This window comes from Ammospiza nelsoni, chromosome 1, assembly GCF_027579445.1.
Source record: "Ammospiza nelsoni isolate bAmmNel1 chromosome 1, bAmmNel1.pri, whole genome shotgun sequence".
NCBI lineage: Eukaryota > Metazoa > Chordata > Aves > Passeriformes > Passerellidae > Ammospiza > Ammospiza nelsoni.
Window position 1 is genome coordinate 60162490 of NC_080633.1, and position 22039 is coordinate 60184528.

The 22039-nt window shown below is 35.2% G+C and overlaps 1 protein-coding gene across 4 annotated transcripts in view; it reads right to left on the reverse strand.

Moving 5' to 3' along the window:
* Positions 1 to 391: 391 nt before the first annotated feature.
* ATP9B (ATPase phospholipid transporting 9B (putative)) overlaps positions 392 to 22039 on the reverse strand; it is a 155854-nt gene continuing 134206 nt past the window's right edge. The window contains exons 16-30 of one of the 4 annotated variants that reach the window (XM_059471672.1): positions 17938 to 18099; positions 17238 to 17330; positions 16004 to 16087; positions 15257 to 15427; positions 13749 to 13847; positions 11163 to 11252; positions 10572 to 10716; positions 10177 to 10241; positions 9589 to 9744; positions 9362 to 9426; positions 8043 to 8151; positions 6336 to 6393; positions 5452 to 5655; positions 2944 to 2976; positions 392 to 2187 (exon numbers count right to left, since the gene is read on the reverse strand). In XM_059471672.1, coding sequence (XP_059327655.1) covers positions 2051 to 2187; positions 2944 to 2976; positions 5452 to 5655; positions 6336 to 6393; positions 8043 to 8151; positions 9362 to 9426; positions 9589 to 9744; positions 10177 to 10241; positions 10572 to 10716; positions 11163 to 11252; positions 13749 to 13847; positions 15257 to 15427; positions 16004 to 16087; positions 17238 to 17330; positions 17938 to 18099 — 1671 coding nt within the window. In that variant the 3' untranslated portion in view covers positions 392 to 2050. The remainder of the gene's footprint in view (positions 2188 to 2943; positions 2977 to 5451; positions 5656 to 6335; positions 6394 to 8042; positions 8152 to 9361; positions 9427 to 9588; positions 9745 to 10176; positions 10242 to 10571; positions 10717 to 11162; positions 11253 to 13748; positions 13848 to 15256; positions 15428 to 16003; positions 16088 to 17237; positions 17331 to 17937; positions 18100 to 22039) is intronic. The other 3 variants (XM_059471682.1, XR_009418458.1, XR_009418459.1) reach the window with 3 other exon arrangements.

A 22039-nucleotide genomic window follows, 5' to 3' on the forward strand; every position in this document is an offset into this window, starting at 1 on the left:
CTTGTGCTTATCTCCCAAATCTTATCCATATGGTTGTGAGCCCACAATGTATAAGACAAAAAGGTCTGAAGAAAATGCCATCATCATTTCAGAACTGCACACAGTGACTTTCTTATTTGTTTGAAAGTAATCACCACTTATTGGGGAAAAGAAAAAACTAAAGCAAATCAGTGACAAAAATACCACAGAACTAAGCTTAAAACGTAAATCAGGAGCATCTTGGCAAAACCACATGGAATGCAGGAAGGCTCCTGCTAATATGCAAGAACAGTGACATCTTGTGGGGATTTACAGAATCGAGTTCACAGAGGGACAGGGCAAACTAGTCTGTGATGATGGGTAATTAAAGGAAACTACCTCAGTAGTTTATTTAATACATATACCACTAATATTTGGTAGAAATTAGGCTTTATTGCTTTTATAATGAGGAATGAAAATTAAAAAAGCAGATAAACAGCTAGTTAGAAAAACTTTGAAAACAGAAATTAATGGAATGGGGTGGAATCCAAATAGCTCTGTAGCCATTTCCTCTGCTCTCCCAGGAAGTAGTTATAATTATCACTTAAATATTACTCATCCAAAGTAATAATGGCATAAGGGAAAAGAGACTAAACAAGGAATTATGTTGTAAAGGCATACAGTCAAACATAAAAATGACATACGTATTAAGTGGGTTTTAAAAACACACATGTAAATATTTAATAAAGAAAGCATGAATAGTTATGTTGTTCCTTTCCTCTGATTAACAGACTATGCCAAATTTATTATATGTACTTCGTGAGAAAGCAAAGTTGTACCACAATAGAAAATTAATTTATCCTACTTGCCAGTACAGTGTGCAAGATTTGGACCCTTCAGATTGCATCAGAGTATTTGAGTTTCTGGAACAAATCTTCAGTGTGATAAAGTGTCATAACTCAGCCAAGACACTCAACTCTGACAGCTTACAAGCAAAAATATTTTGATTTTTTTTTTTTGGCAAGTTTGCACCCAAACTAAGTTGTAAAAACATAACATTTACAACTTGGAAGATGAAAGATTTTCCTACCATGATGTTCATGTGTTCCTCTTATTTTCTTTTACCTGAGTAACCTAAGTAAACAGATTACAAGGCAATTTAGACATATTAGCTAATACAAGGTTTACTGGACTTCTCATATATAGAAATGTACTTTGACACTATTTGCAGTTTTACAAATACAAAATGAATAAGAACTTTAAAACATATTTACTGAGCAGCCATGTTTTGATATCTGTACAGATCAATAAGTGCTGTGGAATTATGTACAGAATTTATAATTTAATTTTTAAACAGCTTTTGTGCAACCTGGCTGTAATGTGCATTTAAAAAACTGCTGTCAACATCACACATCTGTAATTTACTGGTGCCAGAAATGGAAAGTACAGAATAGGACAACAGCTCCTAAAATAATACTGTGCTATGCAGACATCAGTACATAATTCAAATAGTGCATATTAATCAATGTCTGATGAGGAATAATAGCTGCTAATACAGACACAGGCATTCACAGGTATTAGGTTTGTTAGAGTAAGTATGGATGAATAAACTTTTCCATATATAAACATTAAAAGAAAGGGCTTGAATTAGGAAGTCATACAATAATTAAAGATGGAAATTTATGTAATAAATAACAAAAGTTTCAATTTAACTTGCAGAAGATAAACATAGTTGGAAAAAATCCTTTATAGTAGCAAAAGATCCTTCACAGTAGCAATGAAACCATTCAGAATCATTGTCAAATCAAAGGTAATTTGGTTTTATTTTATAATCATAACAACTGAAAGAAAAAAAGAAAATCAACACAAAGAAAATTTAGTTTATCTCTGATAGCTGTTAGGGTACTTCTGTGTTATTGTATCTCTCAGATGTTTCCTCCTCTTTTTGTGCTCTATTCACATTATCCCTTTTGAATTTTGATTTTTTTTTAAAGTTTCTTTAGTCCAACATGAATCCATAGACGCTAAAGCACAGTGAATATGCAATCTGCAGACTGGTGTGAGTGAAAAACCATAGGGAATATAATCACTTTTACGAGGTAAGCTTGGAGTAACTTGGAGGAGAGAACTTGCGCTTCAAGTACTTGAGAATGTAAAGTGGAAGACAGCTTACAACAGTGATTGCTGACACTTTCCACAGGAAGGTCACAGTTGTGATAAAGGCAACATCTGCAGAAACAAAAAGGGAAAATAAGTAATGGGAGCCACTAACATGGAAACTGGAACTTCCACAGTGCAAAGTCAATAAATGTCTATTAATTGTTTGCTTATGCTATTGTCCAATTTTTAAAAAAAGGGCAATAAAGCAACAGAAAGTTAATCTCAGGCTTTTGCTTTTGCAAATTATTTTTTTGGAGAGGAACTTCAGAGTTCCTTTATGGTCCTCACACTGTTTTTCAGCTGAAGTAACTTTTAGGGGAAGCAGAATCTCAGTTTAAAAGCACAACTCTCTCATAATAAAAAGTTAATTCAGCTTATTTTTCTATTAGTAAGAATGATTTTTACCTGCTATAATTTCCCAACCAATTTGGATCTTTTATTCTGTATTATTTTTCTTACATCTATGCTGAATGATTCTTAAAATCATAGAGATTAAATCAGAGCCCAAATATTTCAAGGCAAAATGTAGTGATATTGCTACCTACCACAAGGAAAATATAATCATTTTTGACAAAAAATTAACAATAATGCTGACACACTATGCTTGCTAATGAATTTTTTGGACCCTATTTGTGATAATTAGATCATACTTAAAAATCACGAAAAGATCCTAGAACTCAGGGAACCCCAATAATTTTTTCTTTAATTTTTACCTATTATTTACAAATGCATATATTAAAAAATTCTCTACTCTTGACTGAATCTTTAAAGAAAAAAAAAAAAAAAGCCAACCCAAAACTTCAAGAAAAGTTAAACTTCACCTACCTAAGAAAGCTCCAAAAGACACTCTGCCTATACCTGTTTCACAAAGAGGGAAAGTGAAAGGATAGATTTACAGAAAATACAAAAGTTATGCAAAAAACCCCCAAAACAACAACAAACTCCAACAGGTTAGCAACACAAAGAGGAGATGAAAAATATGTTAGTAGCATTAACTGGATTAGTATTGCCTTTCACATGTCAGTCAGATTACTTTAAGCAGCAATTAAATCAAAACACTTTGAAAACATAGAGATTTTATATTTGGTCATGTTTTAAGGTTGTAAATAGATTGGCACTTTTATTACATTTCACTTCAAGGTATAATTTACTGTACAAACAACTTGATCATGTGAATGAAAATTCACTTCATAAAATGCAATAAAGAAATCCTTTCCTGCTCCAACTTTGCTTATTAAAATACTTAGTATATTAAATTTCAATGTATAAACTTGTTATGCAGTTTTAGCCAAAGCCTGCTTGGGCATACTGAAAGCCCATGTAACCTATCATAGACACCCTAAAAAGGCCACTGTGTGTAATTAACTCAGAAACATAAAAACTGGTTTGCTTTCATGAGTCAGAGCTCTAGAGCAGTATCTGTTTTGCCTTTGGTATTTTTGCCTTTCCAATTTGAGTGCCATGTCATCATATAATTTCTCTGGAAGGAGATGATCCTTATAAGCACCATCACTGAACTAAGTTTATTTGCAAGTGAAGTCAAGCGCTATTGCTCTGGACCATTTTTCCTGATCCATGGACGTTGTTCTATATCTTGAACTGCAAACCATCACATTATGCTGCATCACATACACAAAAACGCTCCCTCCCCCCAGTTATAATGGGACAGATTAAATAAGAACAAAGCATTAAGCAGAAGTGAAACTAAAAGAAAGGCATTTTCTCAGATAAGTGTTGAATAACACACATAAAATACATCTTTACAAAATCTCATGAAACTGCAGCCTTTTCAGTACTCTCAAAAACAAAAATAGTGAAGTTAAGTCCCTGGGTTGCAAGAAGCCATGCAACTGTTTATGGACTCGCTTGGGCTTGCCCAGCAAATCCACAAGCACAGAGAGGAAAATGCTCCCCTTTACGGAAAAGTCTGCAAGAAACAAAGTTCCTGTGGTTTCTACACCTTTGTGAACATCATCTAAAAATTTTCACAGAACAACACCAGAAAGGATGGAAGGACTGGCTGTCACCAATACTACAGACTTTCAAAGGTGAAGCTGCAAGTTCTGCTTTATGAAGTTCCTGCAAGTCTGGACTCAAGTGCAAGTACCTATATCTGATCTTGTTTGTTCCTTTAATTTGTAATTTGACTGCAAACATTCAAAAATCAACCCAATAATCTCTATTATTGTGTCTGTGCATCAGTGTCAGAGGAAAAAAAAGGGTGCTCTGGCAAACCTGAAATAATGTGCAAAATAAGTACCAAGCCCAGCAGAGTTGTTTCTTCACTCCTCAGAAATCTTGGAAGTACTAGAACACCTGGGACAGGCAGTGAAGCATTTACTGATTAAATAAACAATTATATAAATAATTATGTAAATAATTATATAATGCACACACACTACCCTAGCACTGACCACCTGGGGACTGACAGAGTGAAGGCAGAATTGTAAGACTTCTAGAAACTGCCATGTAATGCTCAATTCTGCTATGTGAAATGACAGGTGAAGAAGGGCAGCTCAATACTCATCAGATCCTAAAAGTCAGAGAAGAAGCTGGATTCTCAGCTCCTCATGAGGTATAATTAAAGATGTTATATATATTTCTGTAAGCTACATTTGTAAAATCACACCTAGATACTTTATTTTTACTAAAGGATAAGTTGATCCAAGAAGAAATAGGTATTATTTTGATGCTGAGATTCTTGATTGGTAAGATTTGCAGTTGGAATGTGTTATTTCATCTTGTGAACTGTAAACAATCAGTACCTTAAGGCACAGTATGGCATGCCAAAACCTAAAGCAAAACAAGCTTAATACAAGCTTACTATAATTATGAAGCAATGGCTCCTATATAAGGTCTTTCCTTCTAGGCTGCTGCATCACTTCCTAACAATACTTCAGCAATTTTAGCCTTGTAAGTTAGATCTAATGAGGCCCACTTGGCCTGGTGTGTAAAATAATGCACCAATTCAGCAAAAGATCCTGATTTTTAACAAACTATATCTATTTTCAATAGTGCAAATCTCAAAGCTAATTTAAACTATACAATTTCGACTGTCAATATCAGACCAAGGATGGAAAAGGCAGGAGTGTTTTGACTAAAGTTTATAATCTAGATAAACCATACTAACAAGATAAAGATTGTTGAATTCTAGGAGAAAAGGGTAAGAGAATATTTTAACCCAACACTAATTAGGCCTAATTTGGACTCAATTATATTTCTTATAAAGAAAGCTGCATTTTAAAACATCACCTAATCTTCATTGAAAAAGAGGGAAGAGAAAAACATTATTAAAGATACAAAACAGTTCTTTGCTAAAGAACTTTTACTCACCAAAGTATTCATTTAGGAATGCAAGAGAGGCCACATAGCAGCCAAGACTGAGGAATTCAGCCACCACCATTAACCAGTGCCACGTTCGTATGGTCAGTGCAACCATCAAGAGCTCAGTCAAGATCAGGGCAGTGAAGGAAATGGCAACGACGTGAACAAACTCGGATTCAAAAAGCAGCAGGGCTCCGTACATCAGAATTCCACCTATGGGGTGAAGAGGCACACAGGGTTGGCAAGACACCCTGAAGTGAAATTTCACTGTACCAGCTTTTACAACTGCACACCGAACATTTGATTGCTCATTATGAAAGTTTGTCCAGTAATTTTTAAAACATTGGTCTTTCTAAAAGAAGGATATTTACTGTACTTTGTACATGTGAAATAAGCCAACCAAAGTAAAGCCATACAGAAATAAAACTATTAGAAAATTAAACACCTTTTAGTGCAATATATCTGATTAACTGTTAATTAACCTCATTTTGTCAAGTGCTGCAAATAAATGAGATATTGCTGAAAGTGTAATTACTTTCAACTGATTACGTAATTCAGATTTCTTCAACAGTACTTCTGTCATTCAATGAAAGAAAACTACTGTGTAAATACATGCAATGTGATAAGCACTCATTAAACTTTTTCTGGATTAGCATTTAATTAAAAACACGTCCTTTTTTAGGTAACATGCACCAATAAAAATACCAATCATGCTGTGTTTTGAATAGGCCTGGCACACTACAGGAATATTGATTTACGAGATAAACAGAAAGCAATATATATAACTACTGATGAAATGCTAAGCTTTGGGAATTCAACCTGCAGCTGAAAAACAATATTGCTAATAGCAGACAAAAATTTCTCAGTTCAGCAAAATTAGGACTCTCTCCTACCTTGGTAAATACTGATTAAAACCCAGATGAGGAAGGTCTTAAAGGACAAAGATCTCCCCTAAGGGAAACATGTGAGAGGACAGTTAAACACAACTTTAAAAAAATAAATCTACTCAGCTCATATATTTTTAATAGTTCATTGCCAGAGAAACATTTTACAAGTAAAATACACAATATTTGAAGTGATAAAGGCTACAAAGCTTCTACTTGTTTTTATGATTCTGCATTTCAAGTTTATATAGAAATCGCACAAAGTCTAAACTTAGGAGTAAGAAGTTAAGGCCTTAAACAGAAGAGATATTTTAGCTTGCAATGCTCTGGCTGGTTTTCAGAATGATAAATACAGAAAAATTAATTTATTTTTTATTTGTAAAATGTAGTCTTCAAAATAAGTACAGCATTGTACCTACTGACCAAAACCTTAAGCAAATCTGCAGTTATTTACTAGTAACTTCTAAACGTTGGATAAACTGCCCATTTGCTTTCACAGAATAAATTTATGACTACTGCAAATTTTCAGCAAGTAACTATTACCAAATAAATTTTAAATATTTTGATTGTGAATGGTAGAGACTGAAACATATGCAAAAATCAAAGAATAAATGCTGTACATGTAATATGACTCTTGCATTCTGTGAGGATACTGATGAAATATGTTAGAACTGAAGAGTTGAAAAGACATTTTAAGGGATAAAGTGGCAAACAAAGCAGCCATTTTGCCACCAAAAAAAGGATCAATCTAGAAGAGGTAAGAATCAGCAGTTCTTCATTACTGCAACAAGTTCCAAGTTCTGTGAACAGCATTCCACAGGCAAGCTTATGACTCTGTTTAGCAGGTGAAGGCCATGCTTTTTGGAGTTTGATAAAGGACTGAAATATCAAAAACTTCAAAGATTCTCAAGCAGAGAAAGAACCAAGATCTCCAAAAGAGGAAAAAAGATGATCCCAGATTAACATAGGTAATAGCTAATTTAGTGCAATTAAAAAGACAAAGACTCAGAAAATTTTGAACTGGAGTCTTTAACTGGAGTCTGCTTCTGAACTTTTAGAAACATCTTTGAAGAATTTACTATTCCTAAAAAAGACTGTCTGCTTCTGTCTTGGATCATAACTTTCCTAGCTGACAGCTAAGGATGGAGAAGAAGTGCTTTTCAAAAAGCTTATTAAAACAGAATCTTGATATTTATTTCACTCTTGTGGGTAACAAAATTACAAACTTTGATTGTTTGCAAGTATGTGCAAACACAAAGAAAGCAGTATCCATGGATGACTGAGTTCAGATATATCAGTTATAAATATCTGTTATTTAAAAGAAGAGCGTTTTTGGAGACATCGGCAGTAATTTCTGCACGTTGAGAAAAAATAAATCTATAAATTCAGCTACCAATTAGAACAGAAAAGTTAGATGTGAAAATGTAAACAAATAACTCCACATGAGAGATTTTGGGGCCAGAGTGAAGGTTGCTTTATCAACATACCTTCAGGTTTGAATTATTTCAGTACAGCCACTGGTGACTAGAGAAATGTATTAATAAAAATGATTGAAATGTTTAGTACTGTGGATTATTTTAATAGTACAGAAGTTGGCAATAGTTGTGCAATCTGTCTTGCTTGGAATACCTTATGAAAATGATTGCAACAATTCCCAGTTTCGCACACTGGAGATTTTAGCATTTGTTTGTAGCTGAGCACTGAGGACATTCATACCTTTGTGAGATCCTTATAAAGTTCTGGATATAGCAATGCCATTTCTGGCTTCACATCTTGATCCAATACTAGAGAGAAGACTGGAAACATAGTATATATGGTTGCATACCTAAGAGAAAGGAAGAACATACATTAACACTTTCGTATGACATAATTTTAACTTGAGTTCAATGAGTTCAATTATTATTTTTATGAAATGAAATGAAACTGATTCTTTTTCCCAGTACTTAGGCAGCTTACCAACACAGCTTTCACATGCAACCTGCTCTTGCGGTTCTGAGAGCTGTCAGTTGTGAGAAGTTACAGTCTTATACAGTCAAAACCAACAAACACATTTCTTTATTCTATCACCCAAGCCTATCACCTGTTACCATACTCCCTGTGCACTTGCACTTTGGACAACCAGTCCAAAGACCTGACATTTAAATTCATCTATAGATGGATGCATGAAAATGGAATTAAAAAAAAGGCACTATATTCTGGACAACATGGAGAAGGTAGGTGGATGAATAAGAGTCTTAACAGCTCTCTGAATGGCTTTGGATTTTATTGTACACATGCCAGATACACACTTTATGTGTATGTATATACACATATACTTCCTTGGAACTTAGCACACTTCTGCAAACCTTTTAAAGAGGTCTGCTGCTTGCCTCTGCAAAGTCTGGTGTAATCAGACCATGGTTTGACTAAGGTTTAGGTTACTCTTGGTTTCAGTTGTTATTACTTACAAGGAGAATAAAAAGAAGCTCTTAGGTCACAGGGACAGAGAACAGGACAAACACAAACATATGCACAGCTCTCAGCTATATAACTTGGGGAACCATATGAATAAACCTGCTGCTGCAACCCGACCAAGGTGCTCTCAGGGCTGCACATATTCACATTAATGGAAATCTATGTGGCAAACTTGGATAGTGCACTCTCAGAGGAAATATCACAGTAGCTTCAGCTCCATTTTAAACACAAACCCCTGTGATTCTCACTGAGATTTGGACATTAATCTAGCCCAGCTGAAGCTGGTCTGGTCTGGGAGATTTTCTTTATTGTTTTCACCCTGTATGTGCACAGGTTCTACAGTATCTTCTTCTAAGGCTATGCAGATCCCTCTCTCCAGAGAACTGATAATGAGACTTCTCCCATCATATAGTGCATAACCAACCTAAAAGTGACTTTTCTTGGTGCACTCATCCCAGGTTTTGGTAGTGTACCCATGATAAATGCATGGAAAACATGGATGACACCAAGCCCACAGGGTTATTTAACCAGTTAGTTTGCTTTATTTATTACCAGAAATTGTTACTGCTGCTTTGACTTACCCTACCATTAGGAATCCTTGGTACAAGGGAACAGATGCAAAGTAGAAGACTGATGAAAATACAGCCTAGAAAAAGCAGGTAATTAATTATTTAATGTAATTCTACATACAAAACGATACAATATAGCAAAAAATAACAATACAAAAAATAACAATCACAAAACATTTGTGACATTTCAAAGACAGACATAGGCATTTTAACTATTCAGAAAACAAAGTATTAAATACCTGCATAGTTGAAATAATAAGGCCTCGGTGCATGACAAACTGACCAAGTGCTGCTGATCTTTTGTAACTGTTTCGGCCATGTACCATCAGCAGCCTACCTATGTGTTTAAACTGTGTGATAGAAAAGTCAGCTGCTAGAGAAGCTTGTTTTCCCTCCTAGAAAAAAAGAAAAATATTTCAAATATGAATCCCAGTGTAAAAGCTGTATATCAAGTTTCAAAATCCTAAGCAATAATTAATTTCAAAAGACAAGTTTGTTCCTTCTTTGAGAATCAACCCTACAATGAGACATGACAATTTTTTTGCGCATATTCTAAGATGCAGTGTGCTGTAACAAGTAAGTTGAATTGCTTCTCTCGCTTCTTCCAGGTAAATGCTGCACAGAAACAACTTTAATTTTTCCTGGTTTTAAAAAGATTAAGCAGAAGACACACAAGCAAAAATACTAAAGATTAAGCATTCTTATAATCTTGCAGAATACTTTAATTGGAAATGATCAATTCACTGTTGTTTAAGAATAAAGCATCTAATCACATTCTACCAGGCCTCTATGTGACACACATTTCACAATGAAACCGTTAACATTACCTTGCCTTCAATTCCAATTCCACAGTCTGCTGCTTGGATCATGCTGACATCATTTCCTCCATCACCTGGAAAATGTCACTGCAATATTCAGTTCTTCAGAGGTTTTATTCTCCCGGCCTTACAGTAATTGAGAAAACCTCTTACATGTCTTTAAATTCTTACAATTAATCTATGACTTATCATTAATTACTTCAGTAATCAAGACTCTCCTGCAGAATAGAGAAGATAACCACACCTTTCTCACAGAATAGCATTTTTGCCCTAACTATGCAATACCTGGCTGCTGGTAAAGGTTGGTAAAGAGGTCTCTCTGGTTTTGTTTCAGCTATTTCTCTGTTGTGCCACCTGCTGCTTACATTTTTACAGATTTTCCTAGGAGGATTGTGCCCAGTTACCTATTGCACACGTGCGTTTCCCGGTGTGGTGCTGTAACAGTTTCACAATGTGGGCTTTCTGCGTGGGAGAGCATCGGCAGCACACCACAGCAGGACACTGACAAGCCAGCTCTACAAATTCATGCTCATAATACTTCAGACAAACCTGAGGGGAAAAAAAATGCTTGGATTTATTTACAATTAAATATTACTACATGTAGCCCAACACAAAAACACAGTATAAAGATTTTTTATTGTGTTTTCCATGTACAACATCTAACTGGAAGGGAAAAAAAGGAAAGATTCTCCTGACTGTGGCTTTATTATTTTTTAAATCAAAGGGATTGAGCGGCAAAGTGCTTTGAGCTTAAGAGAATAGACAATAGTAAAGCTTGCTGTATACAAATTCCATTTCTATTACTGTACAGAAGACTAGAAACCCAGTAACATTTACAACATATATCATCTAATTCACACTCAGCGATAAGCAAAAGTATCTCTAAGGACTACTTAAAAGTATGGGGAAATACTTGAAAAAAGAGCATGAAGGTGCTGATACATTACTTTCTGACCATAAGCATATAAATAATTTGACCAAAACCAAGTTTTTACCTCAAGTGAGTCCCCAGATATCACCAAGGCACAGTCATGCTTCCTCCTAAAAGCATTTAGTTCTAAGTGAGCCTCTCCTCGAGTGACAACCTTCAATAAAAACCACTCAGTTAAAAGATTTTGTTATATTCTTAAAAAAACCCTGCCTAAACAAATCAAGTTTTGAGAACTCATACCCAGAAGCCTTGGTTCAAGGGTTTTATCCCATTGCAAGTCTAATACCCATGGAATTTTACTATAAGCCTCAAGCCTTATGAATTGACAGAGTAATCCTCAAACAAGTAAAATCTATGTAGTCGGCTTAAGTGGTTCCTCACTAAAGTTTGCTAGGGCTAAAATAGTGCCGAATTAATTACATTAAAATATCTCAGTTTTGAGCTGGCCTGAGTCTTTTCATCCTGGCAGGTCTAGAGAAAGATAGAAAACTTTCCCAAGCAAACCTTAATTGTTTTGTTTATTAACCAGCAAAATATGCTCTTAGAATAACATAAAGGGTCCCTATTAATTGTCCCTTCAGTTTCAGGAAGGAAAACCAAGCACAGATTTCAAAGGGACATAAAGATGCTCATTAGTACTAATCCTTTTGGATCTTGCATGACTCTGAAGACAAGATCAAGTGGCATAACATGAAAGAATTACATCATAGATTTAAAAAATTTACATAATTGTTTCAGAAAAGCCCAGCTGTGAAGTGCAAAAAACAGTCAAATGTTACTAAATGCATTTTAGAAGGTTTTGAACTATAAACAGAATACGAAAAATTGAAATTATAATCAGATTTTGAGGAGACTGGCAGATTTGGGTGTGGTGGTGGGGGGTTTTTTTGTGTGTTTTTTGGTGGGTTTTTTGTTTATTTTTAATTTTTTTCCCCATAAATACCAATGTATTTTAGAGGTATCATGCTAGACAAACTTCCAAGCACAGAATAAAACACAAGGTCTGATTACACTTTTAATTTTGTCTCTGTCAACAGATCACATAGATTAAATAACTTTTAAGATATATGAATCTTAATTACATTGAATGTGAAGTTTTGTCCTTGACCCACAACTACCCAGCCTGATGCAGTTCAAAGAATCTTCTCTCTCCAGATGGGTTCTACTACCCATAAAATTTGAGTTACATTAAAAAGCCCCTGCAAAGAGAAAAACTCATACACATGCCCCAATTCAGAATTTTTTTCCTTCTTTTCCACAATTAAGCATTAAAAGAGAAATCTCCTTGTCTGGCAGCTGTTAGGAAGCCCAGCCTGTGTTGGCCTAGCACATTCTTTCTGCATTGCAGAGATGAAGAGATGTCAGCACTTGTGCACACTGATGAGCAGTGATTTTCCTCTCTGTTCTACATTTCAACCTAACAGAATGCTTTTTTTTTTTTTTAATTTGTAAATATCTCCAGAATGACAAACTATGGAAGCTGAGACTTCTAAGAATAAACAGTTTTTTTAAAAACAAAACACAGCTTTTTGGAAAGAGAGCAGCTAAAGGTTTTATCGCTCTAATTTATAACTACAGTAGAAGTGTTATAGTGCTTGATATTTTCTTACATTAATTCAGTAGTTATTTCTTTGCAACAAGTATAGCCACAGAAGTAATTCTGTATAAATGTGTTTTCTAACTAATTTAAAACTGTATTCTAAGTTAACACAGCTTTATGCTGATCTCTTATTACCAGTCAAGGTAATGAAAATAAAAATCTGACTCAACTAAATACATTTTGTTCAGGAAGACTTAATTTGTGGTGTTACAATGTGGAAAGGTCAACAAAAATTGATCTGAAGTTTTATCAGAAGCATTAATAATTTAATTGCAAATAGTAGTCTGCAGGGCCTAATTTGCCATTCTGATGCTTCAGAAGAAAATACATTTACATGTAAATTATATTAATATAATTATTTCTGTAGGTGCGAGTGGATCATTTAGAACAAACAGATGCATTATGTCTGATCACACAGCATCAATCAATGTCTGGAAAATCTATTTTTGTTTGGCTTCAGTCAAGTGAATAGCATGCATATAAAATATATACAAGAAGATTCAGTTTACTTTTCTAACAATTACTTAAACAGTCTGCTGGTAAAATGCACATGTATATAATGACATGAAAAAAATTTCTCATACCAATTTGATCTCTGTTTACAGAGGGGATGTTCACAGTTTCATTCAGGATTAATTCTGCTTGAGTCTAAAGAGTTCTATCAATGAAAATGCTAAAACAAGCAAGAATGACATTCAGACAGCCTAAACGCATGGATAGTTTCTTAGTGGCTCAGCACCTCACCTCCATCACTATTTAGAGGTATCTTGCTATGTCTCTTATGAAGGGTGTAAAACGTCTGTTGAACCTGGCTCACCCTCACATGGCTACAAACATTTCTACAGCACATCACCAACTCTAGAAAACAACACCCTTAAATGCTTTGTCGTTTTACTGCCTTGAATAACGACCTAAGTACTACCCTCTGGACCATTACAGTGACAGTACAATAACCCAACAACTTCCAACAGCCAGCCAGCTACTAATACAGCAACACTGCTGTTAGCCATCCTTTGATGAACCAACAAAAAAAGTTTGAACTATACTTACAGGTCTGAAAATATGAATATCTTGATTTCTAGACACTAAGTGAGAACTTTTTGCAATGCAAGTTGCTGTCTCCAGTTTATCTCCTGTTAACATCCATATCTGCAAAAAAATGTAAGAGTTTATTTCTTTGGACATTAGCGAATTGTCTGTTCTCCAAATCTAAGTGACATCTCTCTCCAACTTTTCTCTGGCACCTTTTTGGATTAAGTTATCCAAGAAAATATACTGACTTGTGCCTTTTAAAGTAAAATTAACTAACAGTTTTTACTGCAATAGTATGCAAAGCAGAAAAGAACTGTCTTTACTTTTTGCAGCTCCATTCTCACAAGGGACAATGTCTCAACGTATATGAAGACAAAGTAAAGCTCTGGGGAAGCATAAAATCCTTTCCCTAAGGCCTTGACACGACCTTGATCAGAAAAGTGAGCATACAGATTACATTTGTCAGCAAAATGATGCAACACAACAATCTGTGACCCTGGTGATAATCTCAGGAAGCAGCAGCCAAGCCATGAGACAGCAAATCTTGGAGCATGAGCTACACTCCCAACACTCTGAAAAGATCCTGCCCACTGACCACGCAGAACTGAGGAGGCAGTAAAGATTAAGGGATAAAGTTGTTACGTTCCCATTGTGTGACAGCTCTCTCAGCCCCTTAACACCAAGAAGGTTTGTTAGTATGATGACTAGTTAGGAAGATGACTCAGTCACCAGTGTAGGGAAATTATTGTCATCGCATCCCGAAATTCTCCTGGTTTGCTTTGACCTCCTGAGCTGCCCTTCCAGCGGATAATGGAGGGGCTGAAGTCCAGCACAAGCAGCATATGCAAAATATCCCACTGTGTCCGACTCAGTTTAACCAATGCAAAGTCATTAAAACTATTTGGAGTAGAGTTTGACACTGCTTAAAGCAAAATGTCTATAATCTTGCCCCCTCCCCTCAGATACTGTTCATATATTTACTTGAAACCCTCCCTCAAATAAATTGTATATGCATTATGTGCATATATATGTGCAATTGATAGGTGTCTAGCAAACCAACTCTTCTGCATGGTTTTTCATGCCATCCCTTTAACATGAACTGAACAAACTCCAAGGGCAGTTCTGAATTCTAGTTCAAATAATTCACGTTTTGATCTTTGCTGAAACTTCTTACAAGCATCAAACCTGAAAACATTGTTGTCACACAAATCTTGTGCCAAACTCAGTCAGTGTCAGCAAGGACAGTTTACTGTAGACAGCCTGGGGATAAATGACTGAGACACACATTCATCTATCCATTGGTAGTTTTCCTACCGAAGTAAGTTTGAGATTGATGAAACCTTGTAGGCAAGGGAACTTTCCACACAGTGTCTTGTTTGTTTCTGCTAGTTCATGCCCAGAATGTGCTGGGGACTTGACACATTTCTTACTTTGAAAGAAACTAAATACAGACAAATATAAGTTATGTCTTGATTTAAAAAGTTAATAAATGATAACCTGTTATGTCAGCAATATGTGTTAAGTACCTTTATTCCAGCATTCCTTAGCATCTCTAGAGTTGGTCTAACATCTGCTTGCAGCTGATCTTCTACTCCAGTGAGACACAGTAATTCCATTTCTCGCTCCAAACTCTCTACAACAGCAGCAACCTTCAGGTTTCTGTCATGTATGCTTAGCTTTGCTTGGTTATACCGACTCTGTTTGCACAAACACAAAACCACTTAGAGTTTGCTACAACTCATAAAGTATACATTCAGTCTACCACTCAGTGATAGCATGGATCCATTAGGCTAAATGTTTGTCTTTATATATCTTTAATGAAGAACAAGGCTAAAGGAACAATTTTACTTTGCACCCACTGTTATATAGGGCTCTTCTGACAATGCATCTAAAGAGAATGCCTCCTGAAGAACTATTAAGAACTAGGCATCACAGCTTCAAAGGAGGACAAGCCTTTTCTTTGAGAACAAGTAGGTTTTTTAGGTCATGTTGAACCTACAAAAGTAACATTACGTTAGCTTCTGGGAAAACACTGTCCAATCCAATAATAAAGCAAATAGGACCCTGCAAATATGACTGCAGAACCATCATTAATGAATGACAAAGCCTTTAACAGATTGTGGACAATATCTCAATTATCTGTTTTTTAAATATGAATCATCTTTTTCTGCAATCTTAAACAATAAAATAGAGGAATGTTCTCCTTGAAGTAATTAAACATGATCATAAGCACATGATGATCATAAGCACAAGATCACTCTGTCCTTTCATACCTCAAAATCTTGATACTGTTCTTCAGTAAGTGATTTTTTGGCAACGACCAGTGTGCGCAGTCCTTCTCGTGCCATATTACCACACTAAATGAACCAAAGCACAGAACAGTCATGCAAATATTCAAATCTGTGTTCATGATTTCTACTGTATGCTAACATGGTGTGTCTGTAGCTTTGGTGTTTCTTTAGACTCTTAAAATATTCTGGAGAAGCCACAAACAGGATGAAAAGCAATTATACTCCAGGTTTCCCAAATGAAGTGGTTTGATATCAGTAAGTCAATTAGATCTCCTCTCCTAGCTTAAAGAAAATATCTTTTAGGTTGAAGCTTTAAAATAAACTAAAACTACTTTTGAGGCACATAACAGAATTCAATTTCTTTTTTCAGTGAACATATCCCTTATCAGAAAAGCATCTACACATTAAAAATAGCCATGGAATAGCATGTCTTAATGAAAAACAGGGCTCTCCAGTGCAAACACTTATTGATTTGACCTCATAAAGCTAAATAAATTAAACAAGTATTTTACAATTAATTGTGCATCATTATCACCAAAAGTAATTTTTATGACATTTTGCTAGGTCTTGAGGGAGTTTAATTTATTCATGTCCCTGAATAAATCAAACTGCCCTGCAGCAGATATTGATTCATATTGCCAATACCATTATGAACATACATGGTGTAATCATTGTATTAGCATATTGGCTGTATGTAGGGTCAAAAATAAGATGATTGCTGGTACCTACTAGAACACATACTGAAAAATATTAATCAGGTTTGAAATTTAGTCACTAACTATTTTATTTGAAGTTTAATAAATGTGGTAAAAAGAAAATATTTTGGACACAATGCTTGTCAAAGTCTGTAATTCATAATCATACCTCACTGCAGATTTTGATCAAACAAGGGATAAAAAGATTTATAGCAGAATACTTCTCAGCAGTAATTAGGTTTTATGTGGAAGGTCAGTCAATGAAAAACAACTTTCCTCGTTTTAAGTAGGAACATGTCCTGCTACTACTACCAGCTTCACTTTTCTTGTATGTTACTCAGGAATTGGAAATAGTTGTAATCCCTTAAAACCCATTCAGGATATCCATAACTGAAGTTCAAAATCCATTACTGCATTGCCTCAGATTGTTCTTTCAACATATCCCAATACCATCTGATATATTTGAGATTTTAAATCGTTATAAAATATTAATTTTTGTAAATGTTGATTTTCTTTCTTACCTCTTCTTCTAACCAATCATTGTACTGTACAATAGTGGACATGGCAACGTCTGCACCCTTCATGTAAAATGTAATTTCTCCTGAAGATTCATCCTAAAATTTTACAAAAGAAATGGGAAGGAGTGGGGGGTGGGGGGAGAGGAATATCTGTTTATAAAGTCAAAACAATTACCTACCAATAACTTAATTGCCTTCTGAAGCACTCAATAGGTTCCCATTTATAAAAGACAAAGTACCTTGTCAAGAAGTGGGTAGGTTGTATTACTTGATGTTACTATTTCCAGTGTTATCTCTAATTCCACTGAGATACATGTCTGCTATTTCCATGTAAGAGGATCAGTTCTAACTGAAGTCCACAAGCATAAGAGATTCTCAGCACCCCTAAACTAAATTTTAAAATATCAATGTTACCTCCCCTCTAACTTGTATTTTGTTTCTTGGGTGGCAAATACCAACCCAAAACAGAAAGCTCTGTATGTCTGAAATACCTGGTAATGAAAAATTTACAAATAACTTAGTGTATATACTTGTTACACATTTTAATGATGCAACACTCATTGCATAGTCAGTGAATCCACACACAGGTGAATGCAATCAATGAATTCCTGTGGTATTGTCTGTTGCAGAAGGAGTGAATCAGTCTGATCTGCCAGCATTTTTAAAAAATCAAACCAAGCACCCAGAAAATGCCCCAAATTACCCTAACTATGATGCCCATGCGCTTGCTCTCAGAAGTGAAGGGGAAGATCTGCAGGATATAATATGTGAGGATGTGCCCACCAGGGGTCTTCAGCTGCATTGAGGTCAGATCCCTGTTAACCAGAGTGAGACCCACACTCTCTGTCCACTGCACCAGAGCTACCTAAAGAACAAAGGAAAAAAAAAAAAAAAGAAAGAAAAAAGATACATATTTAAATTATTTAAATGTGAAAGGTCTGTGACACTGTTACATAAGTTAAAACCAAAGAACTGTTGCTAGGGTGAAAGTATAAACTCTTCCAATAATCTAGGGAAAAAAACCAAGGGAACAGCAGCAGACTGAGTATAAAATATTAACACATCAAATTATGTATGTCCCTTGAAGAGCTTATAAAAATTTCTTATGAAGAATATAAAACCTTCTTCAACTTATTGCTGAAAATGAGGTACTCTCAATATATTGTTTAGAAATAACTATTCTAATAAATACCCACATATATTCAAGAATAAATCAAGGACATCAAGTAGAAATTTTGCAAAATGAGAAGACGATTTCTATATCAACAAGACCATTATGTAAGTAAAACTCTTTGGGAGAATTTCAATATAAAATATTTTGTTAAATCTACAGTTACATGCGAGATGAGACAATTTAATTGGTAATAAATAGGAAAGCAAAGGACCTTATTTTTAGTTTACTCACTTGCATAATATCAATACTTTGTTTCAACAGTAATATGACTTCTGACATCAAATTAGATGGAAACCAACCTTACAATACTGCATCCCACAAACTCACATGGGAAAGTCCCTTTTCCAAAATTTTGCTGCTTTGAAGTGCATGACATGTAGCTTCAACATTTTTCTATATTATACTTTAAATATCTCCCACCACCACCATCTGATTCATTCCTTCAAAAAAATTAATATTTTAGGAAAACTGTTTTACTGATTTTACTGTTTTGTATACAAGACACATTCCATATATCATTTTTTTTCTGACTAAAGAAAACTTCTCCTCAATCTGCTTTTAGTTTTCCAAAGGTTAATCTTTACTGGAAACCAGATTTTTAAATCACTGGAAAGTTAACTATAAGGAAATTCACATGATTTTTATGGATCCTGGATTTTTACGGATTAATAGGCTCTGCTATTAATCTCAGGCAAGATGAAAACAATAAACATCAAACACTCTGATAAAAAACAAGCAAGTAGAAAATTCCCTAGGTAAGTTCAATGGACATGATGGTCACTAAGAATTTCACACAAAGCAAATAAAACACCTCAGCTTCTAAGAAAATTTAAAATTGGAATAAAATCCTGTGTGAACCTGTAAAAACCCTAGTAATGCCATCTGTGTAGGCATCATCAGATGAAAATACAGTGAGATGCAGTAATGGAAGAGAATAGAGCACACTTTGAAAAGGATCATTTTAAATTCTTGAAAACTGCAGGAAGCCTTTTTACAAACTTTTCTACTTTACCAGAAGTAGCTTATAAGCTGTAAACGATCCAGTACTTCCAAGGTTAATTTTCAATTTTCACAGTGAAGGGTTACTATTACATTCTGACCTGTAAATTGCATCTTTCTACTAAAACCCTATCATCTTATTTGTGTCCCTTTGCAGCTAGGACTAAAGTGTTCTATATTTGGTGACTCAGATCTGTTTATTATATTTATGCTTGGCTTCACATACCATTTAAATTAGCATTTTGCAGCACAGTCATTTTGTATTCTTATACCTGGCCTATACACAACTGCATATTTATTTTTTCTTTTAAATTGATCAGGGCAAATACCATACAAGAAACAGTCAATAAGGCTCAAGAGTCAAACAGATGCCTACAAGGACACTGAAAAACTTGAGAGAAAGACGAGTTTGACTCCCATCACTCAGAATGAATCGGCGCAGCAACCAAAACAATACAGCCAGATCTTACCATTGAAATACCTGAAGCTTTTGGAATGTAGAAATTTTTTTCTCAACAAGTATTTCACAAATTAACATCTACATTGTAAATCCTAACAAATACACATATACTAAAAGGCTGGCTATAGAGAGTTCAGAAAAAAGATTCTTAGGCTAGTCTCTCTTCTTGAGGTTTCCCCTCTACAAACACATTCTCTTCTCTTCAATACATTTCGGAACCTTTACATTAAAAAGGTCTTGCAATCTAGTGTACCTAAATCAAGAACTCCTAGAATACCAGGAAAATGCAGCAGCTGTGGCTTCTACAGAGCTCGACATATTGGATGAAGGCAGATAAAGCAATTAAAGGTTGGACAAGCATAAAAGGCTTTGATAGTGATGCTACCACTTTGTTCTAAAATAATCCATTGCAATGTTAATATTAATTTGCAGATAATCGTTAATTTGCTGACACACAAACAGATGAAATGTGTCAAGTTTCTTGAATGTTTTATGGATCTTCTCTGGCTTATCACAAAGCTTCCCTAATAGGGAAACTGGCTGCCTGAGAGACATAAGCATGTTGGTGGGTAAATGGTCTTCCCATTACTGAGACACAGGTATGCAGTGAACTCACTAACTGTGTGATGTTCCTAGGGCAGGTAATGCATATGGAGGCAAAGAGAGATATGTGGTTGCTAACTTGCTGATTTTCCTCCTCCTAAGTAGCAACCCCAAGGGTAAAGATGACCATTCACCTCTCACATGACGATGTCAAAGATGCAACTTCCAAATTAGGAAAGAAAGGAGCAAATAATTGCATTGTGAAACAGAAATGCAACAGATCTGATGCAAACTAGTGAGAAATACCACCTAGTGCTCTTACCCTAAATCTTTCAGATGCTTCTATTTACCACATGCCCACTCTTGAACTCTGGCTGCTTCTGTCAGCAGTCTCCCCACTAAAGGCCACCCAACATTCTGAGCTTCTAGAGTTCACAGATCCAAACAGCAAACTCTTCAATTACCAGGGCACAGATTTCCACTCAAATTCAGAGATTTCATAAGGAAACTCTCCCAAATTAAGCAGTAACTGTGCAAACCACATCACCTAGAGCAGTAGCACCTCAAGAGTTAGAAGCAGCTTCTCTCAGTAGGAGTGTGTCTCACTCAGTCACCTGAGGAATGAGTGCATTTCCAGAAGGGCACAATTGTACTCATATCTTTCCTGGAGCCCTGCTGTGAACCTGGCCACTTTAACCAAAAAAGAATCTGCATTAATAAAGTCTTCAATGTTTTTAGCATATATGAGGGAGCAATTTATAGGGCAAAAAAGAAGGACTAGACATGGGAATTTTGTTAGCCAGTTTTGCTGCTTAGAAGAATTCTCATGTAACCCATTTGTATTCCTTTCAGAGTATTTAAGAGCATCACTTCAGACAATAGGAACTGCTTTCAAAATCAAACTGTCGTATAAATTGTACAGACATGGTAAGTGGGGTATTTTTTAAGTTAAGGCTATTGCTTTGGAAACAGAAAAGAAGCAGTGAGCTATCCTTTCCCCACTGCCTGAGTGTTTCCAACCATTTCCTTTGGGACTGTTCAACATCTCATATCTGTTTCCAATCAGTGGTTTGCTTTGTTTATATTTATAAACAACCATTTTATGCAAACTAACGTTTGCAGTCCATCACTTTTCATAAAAAAACCTTCATAATTAAAATAAAATTATTAACTTAAAAATACAGCTTGATCATGTGAAAAAACTACCAATCAATATTCAAGACAAGCTATGGAGTAGTTATTCTTTGTGGGTCTCGAAGGTCACGCAAGTGATGGTTTTATGCTACTGAGTGATTTGCTTTTCACAATACATTGACAAAACAACACAATTAGTCTTGCTTCAATAAGCACACACAATAAAATGAATTAAACAATACAACATGTCTCATACATTACAGCTTCACTTTTGTAAACACAAAAGCTGCTTCACTAAGGGCATATAATTTCCCTGTCTGTTTTTAAATGATTGGCTTTGTATCCTTGTAATTAATTTTAGCTACTCTGTTGTCTCTGGACAGAAACGCTGGAATTAAATAACTGACCACACTTCAAGGTAGTATTTAAATATTCAAGATCCTGGAATTAGAAATGCTTGAGACTATAACAGTGCAGGACAAAGCATAACCAATA